Here is a 16433-nt window from a genome sequence, read left to right as displayed (position 1 = left end):
GTGCACACATAGCAATCCCCTGTACTCCCACTTGTCTGCTGGCACTTTGGTTAAGGTGCCTGCACAAGCTAACAAGTCATTTGACATTTTAAAGATTTAAGACTACTAAGGCAAAGTCAAACTCAAGTGTTTGCTTTTCCTGAAACTGGAAAATGTTGACACAGTTCTACTACACCTTTCACTCAGCAGTTGACAAAATGGATTATCTGTGATATACGGTCTGTCAGCTGGGCAAATGAAGAATACTTGAAAAGATCGTTTACTTTGCTTGAAGAAGAAATTTCAAGTAATTTTCTTCCAAATATTTGTACACAAGGATTTCAAAGCATCTCCCTCACATTAATCCTCTGCATGGCTCAACACAGAACTAATTGCTCATGTTTACATAGTGAGTCAGTCTGAGTTGATCTCTCAGTGCTCTGTAAATGAGAGGATAGGGGAATTTTTCCCTTTGTCACTCTTGGCTTTTAAGGGCTACTGATATCACAAGAAAAAAGTTCGGCTTCTCTTTCAGTTTTCTCTGTGAGGAAGAGGATGGTTGCAACTTCCAGACCAAAAATCTTTATGCCCACAATTTCTGAGGCAGAATATAACAGCTTCTTGTCTGCCAAAACATGGTTTGAAACAAGCACATGGGAACAGCCTACCTGCCTGAGGGATTTCCAGAGCCAAAATATAAAATAGCGCGCTAGAGCTAGGACTTGGCTAAGTATTGATGTTACTGTTCTGTTCTACTCAAGTGCTTTGCATGACTAAAAGGATGTTCCTCTCCTCAAATTTACCACTTGGTGTAAAAGGGCCGTTTCTCTACAAATTTTGCCTTGCGTGGAATCAGTAATATCACACTGGTTTCTTTGGATTTGCACTTACTACAGTGAGGGGAACATGTTTGCCTGGAAAACAGAAGGTGAAGGGACATATAGTCACTCTCTTCAACTACACAGTGGGTTGTTTTAGAGAATACAGAGTTCAAGTCTTCCCAGGGCACAAAGAAAAAGGATGAGAGTCCATGGTCATAATATGCAGCAGGGGAGATTCTGACTAGACATGCAAAATATTTTCCATGTGGGGGTAGTTAAGCACTGAAGGCTGCCTGTAGAACTTGTGAAATCTCTATCCTGGGGGACATTCAAAGTTTGATTGAACGAGTTCTTGAGAAATGCGATCAAGCTTGGAAATTAATTCTGCTTTGAGCCGCAAGTTGGACTAGGTAACTTCCAAAGCTCTCTCCAGCCTCAAGTGTTTTGTGATTCTAGGATTCATAATCCAGGTCAACTAACCTGAGTTAGCTACTACAGGAGGTAAAAGACAAGACAACTTTGATTTCAAGCAGTTATATGAAACCCTGAGGCTGAATTCAAACTGCTATTCTGAGCTTTGCTACCCTCACTGCCACTGTAAATTAACTGACTCAGCTCCAGTGTTTTCCCTGGTTGAGGGCAACAGCTTACACTTCTGCATTACATGTGTCTGATCAACACAGAGAGCTACACAGAACGGATTTTTGTTTCAAAATAGAAATTATTTCTCCCTTTCCCCTGAGACTGCGTTGCAACTGTGAAAAATTAAGTGAGAAAATTTGCTACAGCATGGGTTTTCATCCACCCACATGCATACATAGGCTTTTCTTCTTAATTTTTCCTGCAGGTCCTCTTCCTGCAGAAGACCTCTACTGTCTGCTGAAGCAGCTCAAGACCATGTCTGTTTTTACATTTTCTCCACCTGTGTTTGGGGTGCACCTTTGTTTACAGTTAAGCTGAATTCCTCTGATAGAGCAAAAGGATTAACTCTGTGAAGTAAAGCCTGTTGTTTTACTTTGGGAAACATTTCTAGCTGATCTGCAGTTGAAACCCTCAACATCACCATCTGCAGGCAATAACCAGCGCCCACATGTCTCAGTCAGCCCGACAGGTACACAAGCAGCGCAGCATTATATTTGCCTTCACCATAGACAGACTTTGCTCTCTCCCTTTCTCCCACTCCGAATTTTTATGTCCAAAGCTTGAGCAGGATGACACTATTCACTTTTTAGGAAGAATTCTCTCTTACCACAACTAACTTTTAGTAATAATTAATGGGGCATAATCATTTAGTGTCCCCAAGTATGAACCGGTCATTAACTTACATGACCTCTCCCTCAGCAAGTGGAATATCCGTGCTTTATGCTTTGAAACACATAAGGCACACCAACTCATATTAAATGGATGACCGGATTTATAACTAGTTGTCCTTTAAATCGAGGTTTTAATGAAGTTAGGAACATTTTAAATTAAATTTAAAAAAATATAAAAAACCCCAGAAAACCAAACAGTTATTAAAAATATCTATTGGATAGATAATGACTGCTAGCTATTTGGGATCTGGCAACCCAATACTACCGTTTAAGCAAAATCATCTTTGTGATTAGCCCAATTTATTCCTCATTTAATTTTACCTCCTTCATCCTAGTTATTAGCTTTTAAAAAATGCAAGGTAATAGATTTCCAACAATTTACTGATTCTTCTTTCTAAAAAAGCAGAAAACTTCTGAATGCAACCTTGTAATTCCTCATCTATCAGATAATACATACACACAATCAAGTAAACATATAATTGCTACAGCTTGAAATAAAAATGAGAACAACTGAAACCTGAGATTTCACTTGCTGCTTCTATAGGCCATATCTATTCTGCAAGCCTAACTGATAGTGGGAACAAATCCAACGTTAATATTTAAAAATTAATGTTGATATTTAAAACAGGTGTGCTGAATAAACATCAGCACACTTGTATATATGGGTGAGAAAAAACATATTAATTAAAAATATACTTAGAACTGGATATGTATTTTATTGGCCCCAAGCACCATTGTTCTCTGTTAAATGTTCCGGCACAATGTATTACCATGCCTCAGCATAGAAGGATGGACTACTACCCACCTGACACATCCAGAAACGTCTGTGCGCGTCCAGTTCCTGCACTACTAGTTGCCGTACATTCGTAAAAGCCTTCATCGGACAAGGAGACCTTGGCAATCTCCCAACTCATGCTAGACGATTCTCTAGAGGGAGAAAAGGGCATACTCACTAAATTCCTGAAAGAATCAAGAGGTACAAGAACTTGGGTTCCTGACTACAGACATAGGAAATTGTCACAATAATTAAGAGGAAAAACAGATCCTCTGATGAATTAAATTGGATCTAGCTTTATGGGTTTTATTTAAAGAAACAATATATACACTGTCAGGCTTTTTGTAAGTATTAAGGAATGTAAAGTTTTTGCAGAACATCTCACTCGCACATCTACAAATATGCCTTTAACATATGTCACCAGTTGGCACACAGTAACTAAAACCACTGTATTTGCAGTCATTCACTCAGCTGCTCATACTCTATTGTTAGATTTACTACTTGAGAAGATACCTTTCCTTAATACCCTTAATACCGACAAGTTTCTATGGAGAGCTAGTACATGGTACCAAACCTGTGGCTCTTAGTAGCAAGAGTAACAGGGGTTCATCCTCCCAGCACAAGCATCTCAAATTCCCAGGTACAGATAGGGGCTACACATAAAGGAGAGCCCATCCTTTACCAGCTATAATCCACTCCCTCCCCCCCCGCCCCAAATCCACTGTTAGGTTCATGCAGTGTAGAGGGCAGCATCTACCCTACTACAAGATAACTACATCCAGGCAGCTTTCTTTGTACTTTTTAAACTGCAAGAACTACATCCATCCCAAACATTTACAATCCAGCAAAATGTGAAGTATCTGCATGAAGATGACTCCGACTTCTCCTCTGCCGGCTGCAATTCTGAACTTATGACCAGCACTAACTATGATAATCCAATATTCTGCACATTGATTGCCCAGCCATAGAAAAATAAACAGCATAACAAATATAAAGACAGACTTGATGGATTCAAGACTGAAAATGGAGGGTGGGGTACAGAAGAGATGCGAGCAAGATAATATAACAGGAGCCCAGAGGAATAATTGGAGTTTTTTATAAATCACAGCAGGGATAAACATGATGGGCAATAATACCGTGTATCTATCACATGCAATGTTCAAGTCAAGAAGAGAATAAAAGCATAACTACATTGACTGGTGGTTACATGTGTTTAAAAACGAACACTCTTACAGCTTCTCAAGATTCAGAACCACTTTTTATACAACTAATGGTGCAAGAGACACACAGATAATGACATAAATGAGCAAAACAGTGGTTCTTCCACAGCGTCCCAGTGCTCCCTCTGGCCTGTTGCTATGGCATATAAACAAAACCGATGAACGCTAAAATATCCATGATAGCTTTGGCAAGTAATTGCCACGTTATGGAAAACACTAAATCAGTGAACCCTTTGTCTCTCTTATTTGTTTGAATAGATTGATTTATCAACCCCTAAAGGGTATAGAAAGAGCAAGAGAAAGACACTTGGAATACGCGTGACAGTGTAGCGCCATGAGACAGACAATCCAACTACACCAGAAATGAAAACAGTATATAGTGACCTTAAATGGCTTCCTACTTACTCTCTCTTATGTCATACTTATTCTAGATAACCTAATATATCATATATAAAATCCATGACATTTTACAGTGCAATGCTGGCAAATGGAAATGGCAGTAGCTGCCAACACTAAAGAACAAGGTAGTGTTTCTTCCAAGTAAAAAGTGAGAAACTTCTCTTTTTCATGGAAAGTATGTTAAAAGTGAAGTTATGCAATCCTATTCTTCTTCGTTCCTGACGACTGCTATACACCAGATGTCAAACATGGAAGCCTTGAAAACAGAAGCATAAGAGGAAATGCGTCCAGAGTGCAAAAGCTTGGCAAACAGAGACCTGCAGCGGTCTATTAAAAAAAAAAATAAATTAAATACAACAATGGCAGCAATGAATAATACACACCTCAAGGCATCTGCTGCACACTTTAGCACTGACTCTTAAGAAGCAGTAACTGCACACAACTCTTCGCAACATGTGTTGTTGGGATAACTCAGCACCTTTCAACACCAAGTCATTTATTTACCCAAATCACTTTACAGTATATGCAATTTGCTGATCAAGCCACTTATCTTGTCAGTTTGGAAAATACAAACATACTTCCTTAGCCAAGTTGCAAAATCCAAAGCCCCAATCACATCCTGGTTATTAGTTACTGTAGAAACACTGGCAGAAAGCACAGCGATATTCACATTGTACCTAACCTCATCTCTTGGTCACCACAAACCACCGCACTCCACATCATGTTTTCACTTGTGAAGTTACCAGCAGCAGGCTGTGGCTCACACGGAGGAACTAAAACCTCAGCTTCACAAATACCGCACTAGCTAGCGCAGAGTTCGGAGGGATATATTCTGCATGGTTTAGCTAATCAGATACTAGACTTGACTAACAACCACAAATACCAGTTGATTCAGAGTGATTTTTTTTTTTAATTGTTACTATGATTATTAACTAAATGGATTGCCTTTCTTGTCAGAATTTCACATGTTGTTTTTGCTGACTCTGTCCTTCGCAGGGTTGTGGGATCTGCCATACAGAATGGATTTTAAGGGCACATTAGTGCTCAGTTCCCACTGATTTCCCACTGGAACAAGGTTCTTAACTACTGTTCTTGGTCTCCTCAATCAGACTTGTCAGAAATGCACTAGGATATTCATTAAAATCCAGATTTTCTTGCTAGACCACCACAGGTTACAGAAGTCTAGAAAAACAAAGCTGTTGCAATTTTAGAGCAATTTCTTTTTCCTACAGATGTTACTCATTTAAAATTAGTAATTATTATTACAGCTGATAGTACTTCTGGAATCAAAGTATAAAAAAAATTTTCAAAGTACGTTCAGTTGAAGAACCCTTAAGCTATATTCATTCTAATGGTACTTTCAACATAGACAACTGTCACGTTAGAACTAGAATATTCAATTTATAAACCATTTACTTTTTTAAATATGTATGAAAAAATATTGAGTAAGGAGGAAATCTTGTCACCAAAACAAAACTCAAACTCATGCAATGCAGAGCTATAATACAGCTCAGATCTGCTCTAAACCAGTAAGCTGGACAAATCCTGTATGGAACTTCACTACTAATAAAACGCAGACAAGCCAAACTGAATTAGATCCTATTTACCTGTGATCAATAATATTTGGCTTGAAATATATTTTGCTACATTAACATGGATGATCTGTTCATTCATCTGGTCTGTAATACAAACATGAAAAATGCAGCCCGATCATAAAGGTGCTGGATATGTGACAAGCAAGGAGTAGAAGTGTGCGGTTTGATAACTAAAGAATGGAAAAAATTACACGGCTGCTAAAGTATGTGCCAGGGTTGACTAAATGTAAATGGCACCTCATTAAAAAATAATATAATAAAAAGAGCTGCAGCTTCTCACACTGCCAACAGTGTACAAGGGAGCATCAGAATGTATTTATTTTGGTAATCATGTACTTGCTATTGAATGCTAGAACTTAGCCTTCAGTCTTCTCCTCGAGTGCTTCAGGCTTTACAAGAGGCCAACAGAGGCTGCCGACACCGCTCTCCGGTACATACTTCCCTTTTGCTTTCAACTATCAGAATTACAAAATGGATTTTATGAATATTTTAATTCATTTACAATTCCTTTTTTTTCCTTTCGTATCTCATTCTACAGAGAAAGAGCACGCAATCATATTATTTTATTTATAATATTTATCATATTATTTCATAATCAAATATATTCAGTGTAAATTTTCCTGTTTTGAGAGATTTTTCTGACGAGGAAAATTTTCTAGGGTAGGTCATAGAACATACTTCTAGGGCATCCATGAAAGGCCATTAAAAATAAAGCAAATTAATGCATGTTACATAATCATCTATGTATCGTGGGGTGTATCCGTGTGTGTGTGAGCAGTGTGTTCTAGAAAAAAGCTAGCTACCGAGCTACTTTACATAACTTTCAAAAAATATACATTAAAAGCATTTGCCTTCTAGGTGTTTAGACCCAGTGTATCATAACTTAAGAGCACACATTTGAGGGGGATTTTGGCCAAGACCATATAATCTCATCACCTATAGAGAGTGTACACCCTCCTCAAACATGCATATATACTTAGATTATAAAGCTCTCCACAGAATACAGCCTCCCTCATGAATACCACCAAAAATAACAGAATGGAAGTAATAGGATATAAGCAGTGTAATAGTAAATAATAAATAGAAGTCATAGGATATAAATAGGAAATAAAACTGTACTGGGGAAAAAAAAAAGTCGCTACTTACTTGAAGAACTGATCCACTCCTAGTTTTACTCCATTTTTAGTAAAACGCTGAGTAAAAGGTATAAGACTTTCTACGTGGCAAGGAACAGACCCTGGCTGTAAGTAATATCCTGGAGTCTTGGTGGGCATTGTAACTTTTGGAGCATCTGAAGAAAGCAAATATTCCCCAAAAGATTATTAAGAGCTACTAACATCTATCTTGTATTTTCCTTTTATTAAAAGGAAATTCAATTTCTGATAAAGTTATACTTAGTAGATAGTGACATTAACTTGTCCATCACAATCTAGAGATAGAACTTGGGAAGGCAACAGCACAGAAAGTGTTTGTGTAAGTTAGAAAAAGATATTAGATATCAATTTTAACTGATTCAGATATGACAAATGTACATTCAATTCAAGTTAAAATCTCTTACCAGGAGTAATATTAGAAAATGAAACACTTGAAACTCTCTGAAAAAGATAATCATCCTTGTCATAGCCCATTATTTTAACAAAAAAAGCTTCATCTGGTGGAATGAAGTCAGAAATATTCCATAGTCCATAGGGCTTTCTGTCCGGATAGTATTTCACAGGCAAAGTCTTAAGAAGTTCCCCTGTAATACTCAGAAGTTCCAGCCGGTCTACTCTAGCTGGAAGAAAGATCCCTGTGGTATTTAGCAGCACGAAGGTAGGAATCCCTAGAAAAACAGACACATGCTATTTTAAAGTGCTTAAAAAAAAATAAGTAATTATAAAAGGAAAGGTTAAATGCCATATGTATGGCCCACTACCCCATGAATGCACCATTCAAGTTCAACCCTTACTTACTAAGTAGCAAAAAACTAAGTCATGCTAAGCTGTGCTCTGCTTATTAGCTGTCAGGAGACACAGCACCGACTAGGTTTAAATTACTGGTGTTTCTGAAATAGCTGCCTCTTATTGACCCCTCACCATGTCCCAGAGGCAAAGGCTTTTTCTGAAGCTCCAAAAGTAACAGAAACAGAGTTGCAGTTTTGAGGCATGTCATAGCTAAAAAAATCTGGATTTATGTGACGTAAAAAAACAAGCTAATATGAAAAAAAATACTGTAGTATGGTAGAACAGGAACATTGGCTGCTCTCACACGTTCAAGGCCCAAGAACCAACCAACAGCAGCCCCAGATTTACAATGAAGTTCTCCAGAGAGACCATTACAGAGTTCTACTTGATTCTGGGGGCCCAAAACCAGTTATTGTTTAGCATGGAATAAAATGGAAACAAACCTTGCACTGGTCTGCTGGATGTTTTTTTAAAGTCTAGTGTTGGCTTCCTAGAAAACCCAGCTCGAAAGTCAATCGTGCTGAGACCTGTGATCCGGACAGAGTGCCTTCCACTGCTCGAGGTCTGAAAAAAGCAACAGTGTGAAAGAGCATGTACATAATTAGCGTTTCAGGAATTGCAAAGTTTCAGATCCATCCACTGAGTTCAGCAGATAGACTTCAGCTTTCATTAAAAACAAGACAGAAAGGAGGCTTATGCCAAAAGTTCTAAGTAAAAATGCCTTTAATAAAGCTTTACTTTCAGATACTGGACCCTACAACTGTAGCCTCAGCAAAAAGAGACCATTTGCCTCGGGGGTAAATCGCAATGCAACCACACAAGATCAACAACTGCTTGTCACATGCCAGCAACTGTAATGGGAGGCTGTCTGGAAGTTAGGATTTTGACCATTATAAAATACATTACAAAATAGTACCTGAAACACAAGTCAACAGAAAAAAAAATCTATGTGAATTTTTTGCTGATAGTGTATATAAACAATTCACTTCCAGTGCTACAATAATTTATCTTACCTTTTTATTCATTATAGCAAGCTCCCTTTTGAAGTATACACAAAACTAATTTTACCCATGAGGCATGTCATCAAAAACCCTAGGCACTGCGTCTCATGACACAAGTGGCAAGCACAGACCAGCCTCAATCAATACTGTGTATTAACGGTTCTTCTCGTTCCCAGCCCAGGTCTCAGGGGGAAAGCAGAAGATGCAGAAATATCTCCCCCCTCTATTCTCCACCACGTACCCCAACCTCGTCGTTCTGGTTGAATCAGAAAAAAAACAAATCACAAACAACCCCCACTCGTCCACCAGGTCCTTGAAAAGCCTTAGCTTTACGTTGTTGGAGGGTACAGTTGCTTTTATGCAAGTCTTCAAACTTACAATTACAGAATCACAGAATCATTAAGGTTGGAAAAGACCTTCAAGATCATCAAGTCCAACCGTTAACCCAACACCACCATGCCCCCTAAACCATGTCCCAAAGCGCCACGTCTACACGTTTTTTGAACACTTCCAGTGATGGTGACTCCACCACCTCCCTGGGAGAATCAAAATCAATTGTTTTAATTTATCTTCAAGTTACTCTATCATTCTCTGCTGAGAAAGAAGAGGACAACTGCTACTTGCCAAGAGTGCACAGGAGCCCAAGGGTTTTTGTCCTCACTTACTTCCATACCCTTCAGGTCTTAGGGACAAAAAAAAAAAACAAAAAAACACCAACAAAACCTCCACTGCTGCGCTGCTCTGAGCAGGGACTTAAATGTTTTTTTTTACAGACTTAAAAATGACAAACCCATGGATGATTCAACCAGAACAGTAGGAAAAAAAATAAAGCTTCAAAAGGCTGTGAAGAGTGATATCTAAGATATATGATACCAAGATCAAAGCCATGGTTAGTAGAACCTACTCCATGTTGTTTTTTTGGTGTTTTTTTCAGTGAGACGATACAGCACATGAGACTTGCAATGTGAAAGAAAATCAGTATTAAAATAATTCCACTGAGCTTTATCTATCTAGAGAGTACTATCTGATCCATTCTCAAATACATAATTCCTGCAGTTTAGTAACCACTTCTGGTTGGTTATACACATACAGCTGCATGTGAATATTAAACAGTAGTTTCTTATAACTGCCTAGGGACAGCCATTTAGACACTATGACAAATTGATGTCTATCTGATTAAAACAACCTCGATTCGCTTCTATTTGGTTAGCCTTTCACCTCAGAAAAATCACTACTAAAGCCTTTTTTATATAAACCAGCTGTTAACAATACAAGGAAATATTTAAGTGTGCCAAACAACTCATGTTATCAAGCGTTAATTGGCAGTTAAAATTTCATTAGACAAACTGAGTGACAAAGTTCTCTTTTTATAGCTTTATGCATCTTTATAAGGAATTTATAGTGTGATTAAAACTTTTCACAAAGGTTTTTTTAAGTCTTCAGTCACGGCCTTAAAATTTTTGTGCAAACGAAACAAGCCAGTGACTAAAGCAGAGTAAACAATCCATACAAAAACACATTGGGAAATTATTTCTCTTTATGAATTATTCAGACCTTTGGATACTTGTGAATTTTTAGGACTGGAATAACATCATAAAATGTTACCACTTACTAGTAGCGATAAATGCATCTATCACTGTCATGCCTAGGAGCTGGCATTCTTATGCCAATAGTTAAGAATAAATTTCATCCCAAAGGATTGCTTTCCAATAGTATCTTTGACAAGTGCCTTCCCGTTATTTGTAGTTTAACATGGATCACTGGTATCATACGTTAGCGTTTCCCCTCCCAGACTGGGCAAGTACGATAAAAAGAGCAAAATACGTATTTGTCACAGGTTTCAGGAAAAAATGCTTTCCTGTCTTGCAAACAATACAAAAGAAAGTTGCCGAAAATACACCTATCTATAAACAAAAGTATGAAAAAATGCATAGGTTTTCGTAAAACAAACTCTTGATTTTCACACAACAGAAAAACCAAGCTGCAATGGCTAAATATTTTTTTTTTTAATTGCATGGTTATATTTATGTACTTATATTTACAGTGATGGAGATAGCTGAATTAGGTTGTAAGGAATGTGCTCCATTCCGCAGGAATCACTCTGGAGTGGTTTGTCATTACACTCCACTGAACCAGCCGCGTTTGGCTACATGGGTGTCAGGGAGTGACGGCAGCAGCAGTCATTAAGGACCTGTCTTGATCACAACAGCAGCCAAGTTCTGCTGATCTCTCATTGCTTTTCCTCTCCTTTCCTCAGTCACACAAATGAACGACGACTCCTATCACCTTGTCAACCAAGAGTACTATAGCAGACCTGGAAGGAAAACTTATTTATAAAATACACATACGTGCACAGCTTTGATGTGCTCGTACTGAAGTACCTGCAGGCAACTAGAAGTGAGTGTCCTGCAGCAGAGGAGGCACTGGATTACTCAGACCTGTGATTTAAAGGCTTTGCTGAGCACTGAAACTGCACTAACACCTGTTTGTGGATTAAGGTGGGATCTTCATGGACCAGTCATTCCCCAGTTGATTTAGCGTTGGCTAATACTGTTTAGCTCACCATGATTTGTTATCAATACTAAAATTACATCTTTTTGCTTTTCCAGGTGACAAGTACCTATAGAAGCTCTTTGTACAAACCTAATTAAGACCTGGTTTGCTCATAAAAGTTAAAGTAATTAAAATATTTCAACTATATTCAAGGCAATTTTTTTCTTTTCTTTTTTTAAAACCCAAAATACGTAAATTTGAATGTTTTATTCTCCACAGAATTGGAAACAGCATTGTGCTGAGCTCAGAAAAATACAAACCTTACAAACCCTCACTGCAGGAGCAGCCTGATGCCTTGGCCAGGGCTGGTTTGCATCTAGCTGAGCATGCTGGCCTGGTTCCAGCTGAGCCACTTGGCCGTTTGCAGCATGCTGAGCGCCAGCTTCGGCTTTAGGAAACCTTATTAGCTCAGGAGGGTGTTCCACATCAAGCCGCTAAGAGTGGCGAGCTCCTCTCTCAGCAGCTCCCGGAATCCACAAATCTGGGCAACACAGTGCAGGCACACACAAAAGGTTCCTCATGGCTGAGCTCAGGTCCAAAAAGGCCTCAGCTTAGCAACATCCACACAAGGCCAGGGAGAGATCACACAGGGCTTCTGCTTTTTCTGCACTCTCTTTCTCTGTGTTGCAGGGCATCGGACGCTTACTGGACTGCACGCCGAAAGACTCCAGCAGGCTACATAGTTGAATACTAAGGCACTAACTGTAGGAGAAGTTCTCTCAGTACCCAATAAGTCTGATGTTATTAAGTCCAGCAGGACCCAAACTTTTTTTTTGTGTTCTTTACAGACCACCAGGGCGTCTCTGTATCAGGTTTTTCAGCGTTTCAGGTCCTGGAAGCATAGGCAGACATTCAAACAATTCTCCATAGAGCTGCTGAGCTCAACATGCTTTTCCAGTTCCACTTCTTCAGCAGTACCAATAGTTTCCTACAGTGCTGTACGTGAATTAATATTCCTTTTCAAACCGCCTCTGTGCATATGGCACAGACAATACACAGCACGGATCCCTTCAGCATGCCTCATAGGGAACTTGGCTATGAGAGCATCTCGCATGGGTGACTTCCCCTCCAAAACTGACAATACAGTATTTACACTTCTAGAATAGAATAGTTCAGTTGGAAGGGACCTATACCAGTACGATCGCTTCCACATCAATTTAGAAAAGCTGGCTTTTCTGTTCTGCTTCACCTATGTAAAGAAGTATACAACAATAAGGCAAAGCATGAGTCCGTTTAGGCCATAGTTACACACCAGAGTTGAGAAGATGATGTAAAAACATACAGTTCATTATACCTCCTTTCCTCTCCCCACCTCTAAGCATGTACATCTCAACACACTGTCCCCTACGAACCAGCTCACAGTACAGATTCGCCTGTATTTGTTTGAAGATAATCTGTCCACAAAACATAGTTAAATGGTGTGATTTCTACAATAAACAGTTAGGCCTTGCACAGATTTTACGGTGTGGTAGCGGGGTGTCATTTGTTAGCTAATATGTTTCAAGTGTTTTGGAACATCAGCATCTAGCCATAAAAACAGAGTTGGGGCTAGTGCTGAAGTTTATTTAGATATTGTCTTATCCACAGCACAATCCTTAAAGTTTTAACATTCCGTTCACATTCGGTGCAATTACATTTTGAACAGTTGGTTAAAATGACATCATGAACACGTTATAAAACAAAATGATGAATACATACATTTCCTTAAGTCTAGCCAATGCCTAAGCTTCATCTTCCAGTTTACCGCATTATAGTTAAACTCTCTTTCTCAGCCCTTTTCCATATTACAGTTTCAGGTAAACAATTTTTGGTCTGATATATTGTGTTAACTTGAATCTACGCTAAACTAGGGGTTAAGGCTAGTCTAAGCAATCCTCTTTCTGTTCCTGATTTACACCTATTTTATACATACATTTAATGATCTATAAACAGTAAAGATTTCAGGTACATTGGCTTCAATTCACAGCCCCCAGCAATTTGTGTAGCAACAGGTCGTAAGTGCTCTTGGAGGTTACTGCACTCACACATCTTGCGCAGCACATGCCTCACAACCACTATATGGCACTGACAGGAACACGTGGCCAACCGCAAACATTTAAACTAGCACCATCACCCAGAGAAAATCCCACAGAACCATAGTTCTAAGTGGCCCTTTCATTGCGGAGACATTTTGTCCCTTCATTTCAGATGCAAGTACATTAATGTATCATTACCTAGGAGCTGGTTGCTTGCTACAGCTCTCAGAACCAGCAGGTATGATTGCTCTTCATCTATTTCAGCGCACATTGATCATGCTCAGGGTAAGGAGGCTCCAGCCAAACACTCAGGGAACTTTCCTACAGACTGTTGTGGGAGCAGCAACTTTTGGCATAGGGAGCTTGATCAAGGGCTCACATGAAGTTGCTCGGTCAGCTCCAAGAAGACCATTCCGACAGGGTCTTAATGATCCTTTCTTGTTTGGTTAATACTGCTAATTATGTTGATCATAGAATGGTTTGGGTTGGAAGGGACCTTTCAAGACCATCTAGTCCAACCCCCCTTGCAGTGAGCAGGGACATCTTCAACTACAGCAGGTTGCTCAGAGCCCCGACCAACCTGACCTGGGCTGTTCCCAGGGATGGGGCATCCACCACCTCTCTGGGCAACCTGGGCCAGGGTTTTACCACCCTCATTGTCAAAAATTTCTTCCTTAGATCTAGTTGAAATCTGCCCTTTTTCAGTTTAAAACCATTACCCCTTGTCCTATTGCAACATAATTTCTTAACATTTCCAAATCCTTTAGGGTCCATTCTGTAACTCCATGTGCTAGGATAGCACCCACATGAACAGATTTGTTTGCGTACTGTAGTATTTAAATAATTTACAAATAAGGAGTTTGAATTAACTGTATATTGATTATGTGGACCTGCTAATGAAACCTCTGGCCTGCAAAGCGCACATCATCTCCCTCTCCTAGTCCTCCAAACACACTTATATACAGGAAAGCCCTCATGCGCCCATGCTCTCTACAGAGTATCTGCTCATTAGACTCCAAAAATTCAGCACTCACTTCATCCTTTTTCCATCCAAAGGAAAAGCATGACCTAAGGATGTCACTTAAGATAGTAATGTCCAATATGTGATCATCTTGACACATCTTTCACTACTGCCTTCAGAATATGTTAGAACATATATGTCAGAATGGACATTTATTATAACACAAATTCATCTAGGAATACTTACGATAAATAACGTTATAAATCACTGTACAGCCCCCTTATAAGCCGTAAGACAAGTCATATATGTTTTCTGCAATAACTTTACCTTAATTGTCCACGTTCCAGGCTCTGGATCTTTGACATTTACTACCTTTGCAGAGTTGTGGATATTTAGCAATTCATTCAGTCCTGACTCTTTACTGATCTGCTTGCCTAAAAAAACAGAGAGTAAATACAGTATTGAGTAAATACAGTATTGCCTAAAAAAAAAAAAGAGCATAAATACAATATTGTTCTTCTGTATTGATGATGTATTTTTGATGCTTGACTTACTGCTTCACAGTCAATGACATTTACAACAGCCAAAATTCCCTGTAATTCTTTACCAGAATACTAAAAATGCTCTTTTATTTTCACATTTTTCATCTGTCTGAAAGACACATCTGGGTCTTTCAGAGCACTAAAGAGAAAGGTGAAGTTGAGAATGGGATATCCCAGTGTCAATTTTTAAGAGCTTATTAGACATGCCTTGACTAACTTCAGTGAAACTATGTGGATTTAGATGCATGGAGCTGACCTATGAGAAGGTAAAACATATAGATGGGGTCAAGGCTTCAGTTAAGCCTGACAGCTGCACCCAGAATTGTGTTATCACGGTTTGAAGAGACACTCTGAGTAAATTTCTTTCTTGTAAACACAGAAGAATGCCTCAGTGCATAAAATATTTCCAAGATACTAAAACTTAAGCTATAATCCTTAGCCAAAAATCATTCACAGAATACAAAGTACGATCTGAATTTATTTCTGGAGTGCTGTTCCAGGCTCCTAAGGCCTCAACATAACAATGAACAGTAGATTTGTTCAAAATATCTTCAATTACAAATTAGCATCCGAATCTGTAATTACATTCCCCATCGCACATAGTTCAGCTATAGATGGGCACATGAAACAGGGTTTGATTCTGAATGCTCTCATAGTTCAAAGAATCCAGACCTTGGTTTACCTTTTACCACATAAAAAACAACCATGGTGTGTAACCCCTAAATGATGGTTCAGTGACTACATAAATACATGAAAATCAAAAGTGTCCAGAAATTTGGAATGCAAGAACGAACAGTAAGAAAACAGATGTAGGTGAGGTAAAGCAGTCAGAACAGGGAGGATTTCCAGTTTCCTCTGAGTCAAAAAAAAATAAAAAATGGAATACTGGGAACAACTGAAACATCAGAAGTGCACATATCCAAAGATCTTGTATTTTAAAAATAAAACCAAAAAATATCCAGAAATCCTGATACTGTTTTTCACAATGTGAAAGACGAATGAATCATGAACACAGCCTTCCCTATTGGAGACAGTAGAGATGATTTGCCTTTTTCCTTCACTTGTTTTGCTATCACAAAAGAAGGTATAAACTACTTCACCTAATGGATCATGAATTTCAATTGTTGGCGAAGGACCACTCAAGGACACTGTAACTTCTTTCAGACTTGGATCAAAAGGGATCTGCCAAGTATTTACAGCCATGGTCAAATGGTCTGTAGACAAGAGATGCACTTTGGAGGCTTGAACTGCTTCTTCAACCCATTTTAACACCTAGAAGAGAAAACAACAGTTGTTATTATACTGTCAACAGTATT

General features: G+C 38.8%; 1 protein-coding gene across 1 annotated transcript in view; it reads right to left on the bottom strand.

Annotated features, from left to right (window-relative positions):
* The window catches only part of LOC104622030 (hemicentin-1-like), a gene marked incomplete at its 5' end in the record, with an annotated part of 153062 nt that extends 136673 nt beyond the window's left edge, over positions 1-16389 (bottom strand). The window contains 6 exon segments of the mRNA XM_010288684.1: positions 2919-3040; positions 7249-7393; positions 7661-7924; positions 8489-8609; positions 14903-15009; positions 16218-16389. Of these exon segments, the coding sequence (XP_010286986.1) occupies positions 2919-3040; positions 7249-7393; positions 7661-7924; positions 8489-8609; positions 14903-15009; positions 16218-16389 (931 nt within the window).
* Positions 16390-16433: the final 44 nt, after the last annotated feature.

Source organism: Phaethon lepturus, unplaced genomic scaffold, assembly GCF_000687285.1.
Source record: "Phaethon lepturus isolate BGI_N335 unplaced genomic scaffold, ASM68728v1 scaffold14566, whole genome shotgun sequence".
Classification (NCBI taxonomy): domain Eukaryota; kingdom Metazoa; phylum Chordata; class Aves; order Phaethontiformes; family Phaethontidae; genus Phaethon; species Phaethon lepturus.
This window is presented reverse-complemented; position numbering and strand designations above follow the sequence as displayed.